Consider the following 13,254-nt stretch of genomic DNA (forward strand, 5'->3'; position numbering starts at 1 on the left):
CAGTTCGGCCACACTTGTACCACTTTCATATTGTTCAATGATGGTTTTCTTAAATTCAATCGTATTTCTCACCTTCTTTACCACAGGCTTGGCACTAGGAGCTTTCTTTGGAGCCATGGTAGCTTATTTAGTACTTGCAAGCACTAAAATAAATTGAATATTATGAAATATTTCGCTGGAGCACGCGAGGGGACCTTCGCTCACTGGTAAACAATGCCAGACTGGCTGCTGCCCTGGCCCACGCCGTGCGTACGTGACCCGGACGAACTATGACTCGCGAGTCAACCTATGAAAAGAGAGTCCATGTTTATACGAAAATACCCCTATGATTGGCGAATTTTACGATTGCCGGGAACTGCGAAAAGCGGGGGACCACTGTATTTTGAGTACACCATGGCAAATACGATAATATCACCACAGTCAAGACTACACCGGTGGGAAGAGACGACTGTTGCAGAAATGTATTTGCTTTTTGCAGCAGTAATGCTTATGCCTCATGTCTATAAGCATAATATAAAAGCATACTGGTCCACAGATCGGCTAATTTCTACCCCGGGCTTTATTTATTTATATATTTATTTATTTAGCAATTTGAGCATACATACAGAGGTACAACAAAAATACAGGTAATAGCAGCATGCCAAAGCCACTTGTATGCATAGCATTACGGGCTGGCTTAAAATTAACTTAAGATTAAGCAATGATGTAATCAGTGATAAAACATTATTGTAAACAGATAACAATAAAGCACAAATGAGTATTACAAAGACAGGTCATATGGTTGCATGCATTGCTGTATATTCAATCGAATGGAGTACAGTGGACCCCCGCATAGCGACTTTAATCCGTGCAAGAGGGCTGATTGTTATGCGAAATGTTCGGTATGCGAATGAATTTTCCCCATAAGAAATAATGGAAATCAAATTAATCCGTGCAAGACACCCAAAAGTATGAAAAAAAAAAAATTTTACCACATGAAATATACATTTTCCTACACACAAAGAGAAGGATACATGCACAATAGTAGAGTAGTACATGCTCAATATATATTGTGCATGTACTACTCTACTAAATGAAGAATAAATGACACTTACCTTTATTGAAGATGCAGCAATGACTGATGAGACACTGTGTCCTGGGAGTGCCTTTTCCTCCTGAGTACTGTAGGTCCTGTTTGGCATTTTCTTCCAGAACAGGCCTTATCACACTGTGTATGCCACTACGATTCTTAAATCTCTCAAACCAACCTTTGCTGGCTTTAAATTCACCAATATGAGCACTAGTTCCAGGCATTTTTCCCTGTTCACCTGGGTGTTAGTCGACTGGTGTGGGTTGCATCCTGGGAGACAAGATTAAGGACCCCAATGGAAATAAGTTAGACAGTCTTCGATGACACTGACTTTTTTGGGTTATCCTGGGTGGCAAATCCTCTGGGGTTAATTGTTTCTTGGTATTCTCAATAAGCCACACCAACAACGGTGCTACAGCAGCAGCAGCAGCTGACGGTGGTACAACAGCAGCAGACGATGCTACAGCAGCAACAGACGATGCTACAGCAGCAGCAGACGATGCTACAGCAGCAACAGACGATGCTACAGCAGCAGCAGACGATGCTACAGCAGCAACAGACGATGCTACAGCAGCAGCAGACGATGCTACAGCAGCAGCAGCAGCTGACGGTGGTACAGCAGCAACAGACGGTGCTACAGCAGCAGCTGACGGTGGTACAACAGCAGCAGGAGCTGACAGTGCAGCAGCAGCTGACAGTGCAGCAGCAGCTGACGGTGGTACAGCAGCAGCAGCAGCTGTACCACCAATAGTAGCGATGGTTGATTGGGGTTTATTATACAACCTGGCCAGCTCGGAGACACGCACTCCACTTTCATACTTATCAATGATCTTTTTCTTCATCTCTATAGTAATTCTCACCCTTATTGCTGTAGGGTTGGCACTAGAAGCTTTCTTGGGGCCCATGGTCACTTATTTTCCAGAAAAAATCACCAAAAACACTGTAATAATACGAAATGTTCCGATTGTATGCTTGGATGTTACCGCGGAGGCTGGCTGGTAAACAATGCCACCGGTGGAACATGTGAGCATGGCTGAGGCCGCACATTGGACGCGTCTCGGACGAAGAGCGGCGAGCGGGTTTTTGGGCGGTATGCGAGGCAAAATTTTTGCGAAAAAAGCGAGCGGTATGCGGATTGTACGGTATGCGATGCGTGCGGTATGCGGGGGTCCACTGTATTCTGTTAGGTAGTGTATTTAAAAAATGAAGTTAGATTGGGTCTTAGGTTTAACATTTATGTGATATAATTGTGAGAAACATTTAAGATATACAATTTATAAGGTTCAGTTATTCAGTATTTATTTGGTTTTAGGTGAGTAAGTGATCTTTGAGAAGAGACTTGAATTTATAAACAGGTAGTGTTTCTTTTATATTTACAGGTAATGAATTCCAGATTTTAGGGCCTTTTATGTGCATTGAGTTTTTGCATAGCGTGAGATGGACACGAGGAACATTAAAGAGTGATCTGTGCCTTGTGTTATGGTCATGTGTTCTGTTGAGGTTGGCAAGGAGATGTTTGAGGGGAGGGTTAATATCAGAGTTAAGTGTTCTATGTATGTAATAGGTACAGTAATAAGTATGGAATCATCCCAGTGAACAGGTTTATCTTACTGTTACGTATGTTGCACTTCTCTGACAAAACCAGGCCTGACAGAAGTGACAGGTTATACAAGATTAGAAATGTTTTTATGTATCTCAAACAAAAGTTCAGCATATACTTTTATCCATTCAAGAATCTTGTAATTGACGAGTCTTTGATTTTGTTCAAAGGTAGGCTGTCATTCAAGCAGTATATTCCGAGCAAGAGGAAACGCTTTGGTATAAAACTGTTTGTACTCTGTGACTGTGACAGTGGCCTGGTATTGGATATTGTTGTATACACGGGAAGTAAAACATTGAAAGATACCAAGATGTTATTGGGTATCTCAGGTGACGTAGTGAGAAGCATGATGGCACCTTATCTTGGTAAGGGGCATACATTATATACCGATAACTGGTACACAAGCCCATTACTGAGTGATTTCTTGCGAGTGAACAAGACAGATGTGTGTGGCACAGTGCGTTCTAATCATAAACATATGCCCAGGCTCACCGCAGGTGCTCGTGGTGATGACGTGCAGGTGTTTACTGCCAATGACATCATGGCATTACGGTGGCATGACAAACGAGATGTCACATTGTTGACAACCATTCACCGTAATGAAATGCAAGACAGTGGCAAAGCTGATTGAGTGACTAATGAACGTATTCGAAAACCAGTGACAGTGATTAATTATACACAAAACATGCGCTTCGTTGACAAATGTGACATGCAGATTGGCTTTGTTGATTGTGTTCGTAAAAGTTACAAGTGGTACATGAAACTTTTCTTCCATCTCATGGACATTTCAATGCTCAATGCATATAATATGTACCAAATGAAGACTGGCAACAGACCACCGTATGGTGAATTTTGTTTGTCTGTTGTCAGACAACTCATAATGAAGTACCAGGTAACAACACCTGCTATACAACAAGGTCCTCGAACTCCTCAGGATATACACAAGCATTTGAGTGGTGCCTTGTTTCAAGGAGTTCCACAAGCTCCAGCAGTTCTAAAACCATGTCCAGTGATTGTAAATATATGATAGAACATTAGTATTATACAAGATTTGTGCATGTTTATTGTAATAAACAACAGCGGTAAACAATAATATGATAATTTCTTTAGTGCAGTTATTGTGTTCAATACAGTGAGTTTATATATATACATTATATGCAGTATTGGTCTCTCAGGCCCCAAATGTTTGTAGGAAAAGAAAAAAATTGGAAAAGAAAAGAAAAAACTACAAAAACTGCTAAATAAAGTAATGCGCGTATGTGGAAATCGTCGATGTTGCCGCCACCAGGTCATTTTGGACAAACTTCTCGGCACTGTATCTCGGTAAATACTGATCAGAATTTTTTTTTGTCTTATTACCTTCACAAAAATATGCTCTTTAATTCTGTAAGATTTTTTTTTTTTTTTTTTTTTTTCTTTTTTCAAAATTTCTTGGACACTGGAGCACTGGCCTTGGACCCTGAAGGGGTTAATTGGACTTACATTATTTCTTATGGGAAATATTGCTTCAGTTTTTGTCGAATTTGGTTTTCGTCAGACTTTCCTTAACGAATTAACCCTTTCAGGGTCGACAGGCCCTCTCCCAGACTTGTTCTCAGGGTTGCCGAATTTTCAAAAAAAAAAAAAAAATTATTTTTTCTTATGAAAAGATAGAGAATCTTTTCCTGATCATAATGACACCAAAAGTATGAAATTTGATTGAAAACGTATGGAATTATGCTCTCGCGAAGTTAGCGGTCTCGACGATGTTTATGCATCGGCAATTTTGCCCACTTTGAGCCCTATTTTCGGCCAATTCCAGTGTACTAGTTGACAAAAATCATAACTATTTCTCTAGAACTCCATTTTTTCTATCGAATGAGTACAAGAAACCACCCATTTACCGATTTCAACTATACAATATAGTGGTCAGAATTTAGCAATTTTGCCAATTTCACACAAATTTCAAAAGATGCCAATTTCCAAATAGGGTCCAGAATAAACAAGAAAGACATTCCTGGCACTAAAATAACATTTCCTCTGTTCATTAGTCAAATCCCCAGGCCCCTCTTACATTCTTTTGCTTTCCACTTTGAATTTTTATTCTAGCAAAAAATAGAAGATTTACTGTTATGCAGACTACTGCATTAGTGTAGAAATGGTATAAATAATATCAGCGCACTTGTGAAAGAACATACTCGCCAGTTGATGTGTATTGGATGTGTAGCATGATTTGTTTACTTTTGAACTTTGGCAAAAATCAAAGATTTCTGCTACTTTTGAGCTCAATTTCAAGGTACTTTTCATTGTAAAACCAATCAAAATCGTCTCAATTTCTGTAATATGTCTTCCATTCTATAAAATGAGACCAGGAAAACTAGAATACCATTATAAATACCATACGAAAATACAATGCAAAGCCGCTGTTTTAAACCAAAAACACTGTCAAAGTTTTTTTTTTTCTCATTATGCACTGTGTGCTGCAGGATTTTTTTTATACTGTGCACACTGACCACATAGACCCATTCTTTCATATGTAGGCCTACCAGCTTTCACTAGATTTGAGGGTGCTAGAATTTAGGTTTACTAGTACGTTAAAAACCCTGGTGCGTAAGTCGTACTAGTATGTCGGAAACCCTGAAAGGGTTAATGACGAAAACCGAGGTTCCACTGTACTTGCAATGTCATACAGTAGTTTCATTGCACACATTCTTGTTTGAAATAGGGTAAATAGTCTTCTTTTCTCCTTGTCCTTGTTAGTACAGAAGTGTGTATAGTTGATGTTGCTCCTACTGGCCAGAAAAGTTGCCTGTGGCCTCTGTCTTCACTACGTCATAAATTATACATAATTTTTTTTCTTTCATTAACACTTTCAATTACCAACATGTTCAGCAGTTACATAAATACAGCTAGCAGTGATCACTTAATAAGAATGAAAGCTAGTACGGAAGGTGATACTGCAGAGATACCACATGGAAGTACAGTATTAGTGCTTTATAATGTAATTGAGTGTTAGGCCCTCCATATTGGGTGCAGTTAGTGGGAACAAAATGTTTTTCATTTCCAACTCAAGTCTAGCAAGATTAAATTTCTTGAGGTATTATGTACTCTGTCTCCATAATCAAACTTGCCGGTATAGGTTTCCCTCGTTTTCTACTGGTTCCCTTTATGTTAATTTGGGACGTCTTATTTCTGTAATTTGGTGTGTGCAGTATACATTCACCGTATGTAATCAATGCAGCCCGCAAAAGTATTGAATATTATTAATTGGAATCGAGTGTTGATAACCTAGGTTTAGTACAGTTGCCTTGGGTTTGGAATGCATTGACTGTAAAGCCAGGGACATCTGTATTTTTCATTTACAGTATGTATGCTCTTTAAGCAGTCGTCATTTTCAACATTTCCAGCTACACATTTAACATTTAAACTTAAAGAACAGTGCTTAATTATGAGTGTAATTTTATTGCCCACAGAATTTTGTATAATAGTTGACAATTTAAATAGCTTTTCTTGGTAGAAAAGTGTTTGTTTTTCTATGTATAGTAGATCATTGATTATCTGGCACTATCAGGAGGAGATAATACTAGATTTTCAGAAGCGCCTGATAATTTTTTATAGTTCCTATTAACCCTGTATATTATTTGTTTAGGTGCTGTGTATAAAAAAAAATACGATGTTAAATGCCAGTTAAATGATTGCCAGGTAAATGATGTACTGTATATACCGTACAGCACTTGTAAAATAAAATAAGAATTAAAGGACATGCTGTATGTGATCAGCTAGTGTGTGTGTGTGTGTGTGTGTGTGTGTGTGTGTGTGTGTGTATGTGTGTCATGGCAGTGAGGTAGTATGTATGTTGCAGGAGAGCGCGGATGTGGTCAGCATCGGCTTAGCTGCAAACACTCCTGCTAGAGAGTGGCCTGAGGGTGCATCTGGTAGTGCCATCAATGTGTTCTGCCCTGCTGGAGGGTCTCGTCTCCGACGTCGTCGCCCAGCTAGCTACAGACCTTGTGACCTCTGTGGTGTTATACCCTTCAGAGATGTTGAACGGCACGTTGCCGAATATCATCCCGAGACATTAATTCGTCCCTGTGCACTCTGTGATGCACGCTTTCGAACCTACCGTCAGCTTGGTAGCCATGTGCTGCGTGTTCATGGACCAACACTACTCTGTCCTACATGCTCCTCTGCATTTCCTGATGCTTCTGCATTTAAGAAGCACTTAGAAGACATACACTCTGAAATCCCATCTGTATTTGTGTGTGTTGTATGCCGGCATTCAGTCTCCTCTCCCATAGATTATTGCACCCATATGGAAACTCACCAGGCAGAGGCTGCTTTGCTCTCTGCAGAAGATGAGATTGATAAAATAGGAGTAACTAATTCTTTACAGAATACAGTTGGGGCTCTTGAGGAAGAACAAAGTCAACTATGGTGTAGTCAGTGTCAGAAAAAGCTGAAGTCAGCAATTGCTTTAAAACGTCATTTACAGCGGGTGCATGGAGAACGACCAAGTTTCCAGTGTGAAGTATGTTTTTCAAGATTTCAGTCTAGTGGTGGATTACTGGATCATACAGAGACACATACCACGGGAGCAATACAGTGCCCCTTATGTGAGCAGCAGTTTGCAAAATTTCATCACTTGCGAAGTCATTGTGATGTTGTTCATGTTGATACTGCTTCGTTCAAGTGTCATCATTGCTCTCGTGTAGCAAAATCCATTAATTCTCTCTTTACACATGTTCTTGTTCATCATCCAGACAAATTTGGTTTGGCACGTAATGTGCGATGTACCAAATGTCGAGAAAAATTTCATTCTGGTCGAGAACTAAGCCAGCACAAGGCAGCTCGCCATGCTGAATTGGTAGAATGTGTTCACTGTGGGAAGCAGATGAGCAAGTATTTAATTGCTTCACATATAAATGAAAAGCATACCCGAGAACATAAAAGTGACTGTTCATTTTGTGGCCAAGCATTTTTCAATCAAGGAAAGCTTTCTGAGCATGTAAAGAGACATCATTTGCGTGAGCACTATGCACGTTTTGTTTGTCACATTTGTAGTAAAGCGTATATCACACGACATGAACTCTTACGTCACACTGCTGCCCACCAGAATGAACGGCAATACAAGTGTGAGTTTTGCAGTCGGGCATATTTTAAGGCTGGTGACTTGACTTATCATCGAAGGACACATACGGGAGAGCGTCCGCATGGCTGTACCTCCTGTGAAGCTGCTTTTAGTCGTCCTTCAGAATTGACAACACACTTGGCACGTGCTCATGGTCTTCACCATCGCACTCGGCGGTACATTCGTACAGCTGTGCCAGATTCTCTCCAAACTACAAATGATCACTTAGTAGTTATTCCCAGTCAAGCCATTGATGAGAATGTTAATGTGCAAGTAGTAACAGGTGATGGTGATAATGCTTCCCAGCTTGTAACAGAGGTTGGTGAAGATGGGCATGTAGTCCATGTAATGAAGGAGGATTCATCATTGCACATGATGCATGCATTCCCACATAATTTGATTAAAAGTCATTCAAATGACCTGCAACATGACCAGGGTGACATTCAGGTTATATATGTAGAACTTATGGAGTAGTCTCATGTGTTAGAGCTAGATTTCTCAATTGTAACAAATAAAAAATTTTATATACTGTATTTTGTTTATTTATTATTACATCAACTATTCCCATTAAGAGCGAAGGCAAGCGGCTGCTGTTGAAAGATACAGTACTGTAGTGAACCGTATTTAAAATGTTTTATTTATTGCTTGGCTTTGAATCTAGGCATGCGAGTGTTATTTTCAATGAACTTTGTTTCTTTCCTCATGGTGAGATTTAAAGTAGTGGACTTGTCCTTCTCCCCTCCCTTGGATTGAGGCTGATTACCTCCAATTTTCCAGGCACTGGATGACTCCCACAAGTTTAGTGCACCCCCTTAATTTATAAATAAATGTGAGGGGGATATAGCAGTAGTCAAGTGCTTGGATTGCTTCATAGTTAAGCATGAAATTTGCATATGTACTATAGAATAATGTATTCATTTAATCAAATTAGGGACCATTGCATTTATATCTAGTGTTTTTTAATGCTTATTCTTTGCATGAAACAATAAGTATCTATTATCCATAAATGTTGATGATTTTGCCATCTCTTGTGCAAACCCAGACAGTGTCAGCTTGTGACCATTCTTCAGTATGCTATTGATCATACTGCTGACTGGGCTGCTTCACATGTTAGATACAAGAACACATGTGCAACTTAAGAGACATTTGATTACAGCTCCATTTTGCTCTTCTGAAGAGTGAAACATAGCCATAATAAAATGCATTATTAGGTGCTCGTATGTCCTTTTACCTTACATGTTGTCAGTAATTCTAACATTGTTACTTTCAAGTGGTTTGAAATTTTTTATTGCTAAAACGAATTTGATAACCTTCATGACACCCTGTCATCCCCCTGAATAGTACTCCTGTTCATGTGTGTGATAGTTAAACTTCTTGGCATTCTCTTTTATGTCTTGAAGTCTCTCATCACCTCCAATAAGCCTCTTAGTAGGCTGTGCCTACTTGAAATTCAAGCCCATTTTTCCTTGGAGCTAGTAGACAAACCTCTTTTGTTGCCTTCATTCAGCCCTGATCTTGTCTAAGGCAGACTACAAAGATCAAGCATATTTCTCAGTTTCATCTTCAAAGACTTCTGTGTACAGATACAAATATCCCTTTTGTGCAGTATTGACATGTTACTCGATGCTCATAAGTACAGAATAATTGAAGATACCAGTGGTAGGTTGGTAGAGAGCAACCACCCAGGGAGGTACTACTGTCCTGCCAGGTGACTGTGAAACAGAAACCTGTAACTGTTTTACATGATAGTAGGATTGCTGGTGTCTCTTTTCTGTCTCATAAACACGATGGATAACAGGTATATCTTGCTAATTCTACTTACACATAGGTCACACTACACAGGCAAGCACATGTGCGCATATATATATATATATATATATATATATATATATATATATATATATATATCTATATATATATATATATATATATATATATATATATATATACAGTGGACCCCTGAGTTTCGTGATTAATCCGTTCCAGAGAGCCTGCCAAAAGTCGAAATTCACGAAACTCAAAACCATTTTCCCCATAAGAAATAATGGAAATAAAATTAATCCATTCCAGACACCCAAAAATATTAAAATAAATTTTTTTTTTTCAAATTAAATAAAGATTTATGTACTGAAATCAATGAGAAATAAAGTACATACATATAAAAATAGTAATAACATTACACTTACCTTTACTGAAGACATCTGGGTGGATGGAAGATGGGAGGAGGGGATAGGAGGAAGGTGTACACTGTTGTTTGGAAGGAGAATCTCCTTCCATTAGGACTTTAGGTAGCAAGTCCTTATCTGGGGTTACTTCCCTTCTTCTTTTAATGCCACTGGGAACAACTTGAGAGTCACTGGACCCCTGTTGCACAAAATATCTGTCCAGAGAGGTCTTTTTCTGGTGTTTCTTTAAGATTTCCCTAAAGTGGGACACAGCACTGTCATTGTACATGTTGCAGATATGGCTTGTTTCAGCTTGGTCAGGGTGATACTTTTCAACAAAACTTTGCAACTCATTCCACATTCCACACATATCCTTAATCACTGAAGAAGGAACCTCCTTCACTCTCTTTTCCTCCTCCTCTGAAGCAAGTTCCTCGGCTGTGGTCTGATGCTGTTCCAGGTGAAGCTCTTGCAGTTCGTCAGTGGTTAGCTCTTCCCTGTGGTCCTCCACCAACTCTTCCACATCCCCGTCACTCGCCTCCAACCCCATGGACTTGCCCAATGCCACAACACCTTCCACAACAGGCAGAGGGTTGGCAGGGACAGGGTCTGCCTCAAACCCTTCAAAATCCCTCTGGATTGTGTTCCTCACTTTATTTACCAAAGGGCTTGCACTAGCTTTCCCTGGGTCCATGATGACTTATTTAGCAGTTGCAAGCACAAAAAACAATGGATTATTATGAAATGTATTGTATGAACCCACAGGGTGATGGTCACATGTTGGTAAACAATGGCACACTGAGCGTGAATGGCGTGGGAGACTGGCTTGGTGTGCGCAGTGACGGGCAGACGGGTACCGGATGGTTGCCGAAACACGAGTCTAATCAAGAAACTCGAGGCCAAATTTTGCCAAAAAAAAACCTGCCGAAGGTCGAATTTCACGAAACTCAATGCTGCCGAAACTCAAGGGTCCACTGTACATACATCTAGGGTTTTTCTTCTTTTTTTTAATAGCTCTTGTTCTTGTTTTTTTTCTCTTTCTCTTGTCCATGGGGAAGTGGAAAAGAATCTTTCCTCCATAAGCCATGCGTGTCGTATGAGGCGACTAAAATGCCAAGAGCAATGGGCTAGTAACACCTTCTCCTGTACACATTTACTAAAAATCAAAAGAAAAACTTTATAAAACTGGGATGCTTGAATGTGCGTGGATGTAGTGCGGATGATAAGAAGGAGATGATTGCTGATGTTATGAATGAAAAGAAGTTGGATGTCCTGGCCCTAAGTGAAACAAAGCTGTAGGGGGTAGGCGAGTTTCAGTGGGGAGAAATAAATGGGATTAAGTCAGGAGTAGCTAAGAAAGTTAGAGCTAAGGAAGGGGTAGCAATAATGTTGAAGGACCAGTTATGGAAGGAAAAGAGGGAATATAAATGTGTAAATTCAAGGATTATGTGGATTAAAATAAGGGTTGGATGTGAAAAGTGGGTCATAATAAGCATGTATGCACCTGGAGAAGAGAGGAGTGTAGAGGGGGGAGAGAGAGAGAGAGAGAGATTGAGATTGAGATTTTGGGAGATGTTAAGCGAATGTATAGGAACCTTTGAACCAAGTGAGAGAGTAATTGTGGTAGGGGACCTAAATGCTAAAGTAGGAGAAACATTTAGAGAGGGTGTGGTAGGTAAATTTGGGGTGCCAGGTGTAAATGATAATGGGAGCCCTTTGATTGAACTTTGTATAGAAAGGGGTTTAGTTATAAGTAATACGTATTTTAAGAAAAAGAGGATAAATAAGTATACAAGATATGATGTAGAGCGTAATGACAGTAGTTTGTTGGCTTATGTATTGGTAGATAAAAGACTGTTGAGTAGACTTCAGGATGTACATGTTTATAGAGGGGCCACAGATACATCAGATCACTTTCTAGTTATAGCTACAGTGAGAGTAAAAGGTAGATGGGATACAAGGAAAATAGAAGCAGCAAGTAAGAGAGAGGTGAAGGTGGATAAACTAAAAGAGGAGGCAGTTAGGGTAAGATACAAACAACTATTGGAGGATAGATGGGCTAGTGAGAGCATAGGCAATGGGGTCGAAGATGTATGGGATAGGTTTAAGAATGTAGTGTTAGTGTTCAGCAGAAGTTTGTGGTTACAGGAAAGTGGGTGCGGGAGGGAAGAAGAGTGATTGGTGGAATGATGATGTAAAGAGAGGAGTAAGGGAGAAAAAGTTAGCATATGAGAGGTTTTTACAAAGTAGAAGTGATAGAAGGAGGGAAGAATATTTGGAGAGAAAAAGAAAGGTTAAGAGAGTGGTGAAGTAATGTAAAAAGAGAGCAAATGAGAGAGTGGGTGAGATGTTACCAACAAATTTTGTTGAAAATAAGAAAAAGTTTTAGAGTGAGATTAATAAGTTAAGGAAGCCTAGGGAACAAATGGATTTGACAGTTAAAAATAGGAGAGGAGAGTTATTAAATGAAGAGTTACAGGTATCGGGAAGATGGAGGGCATATTTTGAGGAATTGTTAAATGTTGATGAAGATGGGGGGGCTGTGATTTCGTGTATAGGACAAGGAGGAATAACATCTTGTAGGAGCAAGGAAGAGCCATTTGTGAGTGTGGGGGAGGTTCGTGAGGCAGTGGGTAGAATGAAAGGGGGTAAGGCAGCTGGGATTGATGGGATAAAGATAGAAATCTTAAAAGCAGGTGGGGATATAGTTTTGGAGTGGTTGGTGCTATTATTTAATAAATGTATGAAAGAAGGTAAGGTACCTAGGGATTGGCAGAGAGCATGCATAGTTCCTTTGTATAAAGGCAGGGGATGAAAGAGAATGCAAAAATTATAGGGGAATAAGTCTGTTGAGTATACCTGGTAAAGTGTATGGTAGTTATTTTTGAAAGAATTAAGAGTAAGACAGAGAGTAGGATAGCAGATGAACAAGGAGGCTTTAGGAAAGGTAGAGGGTGTGTAGACCAAGTGTTTACAGTGAAACATATAGGTGAACAGTATTTAGAAAAGGGTAAAGAGGTTTTTGTGGCATTTATGGATTTAGAAAAGGCATATGACAGGGTGGATACGGGGGGCACTGTGGCAGACGTTGCAGGTGTATGGTATAGGAGGTAGGTTACTGAAAGCAGTGAAGAGTTTTTACGAGGATATTGAGGCTCAGGTTAGAGTATGTAGGAGAGAGGGAGATTATTTCCCAGTAAAAGTAGGCCTTAGACAAGGATGTGTGATGTCACCGTGGTTGTTTAATATATTTATAGATGGGGTTGTAAGAGAAGTGAATCCTAGGGTCTTGGCAAGATGTGTGGAGTTAAAA

General features: G+C 39.7%; 1 protein-coding gene across 2 annotated transcripts in view; it reads left to right on the forward strand.

Moving 5' to 3' along the window:
• LOC128691100 (zinc finger protein ZFP2) overlaps positions 1 to 8,309 on the forward strand; it is a 30,192-nt gene extending 21,883 nt beyond the window's left edge. Inside the window, exon 2 of one of the 2 annotated variants that reach the window (XM_070089010.1) lies at positions 6,511 to 8,309. In XM_070089010.1, the coding sequence (XP_069945111.1) occupies positions 6,511 to 8,250 (1,740 nt within the window). In that variant the 3' untranslated portion in view covers positions 8,251 to 8,309. Of the gene's footprint in view, positions 1 to 6,341 lie in introns of those variants that run through there. The other variant, XM_070089011.1, reaches the window with a different exon arrangement.
• Positions 8,310 to 13,254: the final 4,945 nt, after the last annotated feature.

The sequence above is a fragment of the Cherax quadricarinatus genome, chromosome 27 (genome assembly GCF_038502225.1).
Source record: "Cherax quadricarinatus isolate ZL_2023a chromosome 27, ASM3850222v1, whole genome shotgun sequence".
NCBI classification, from domain to species: Eukaryota; Metazoa; Arthropoda; class Malacostraca; order Decapoda; family Parastacidae; genus Cherax; species Cherax quadricarinatus.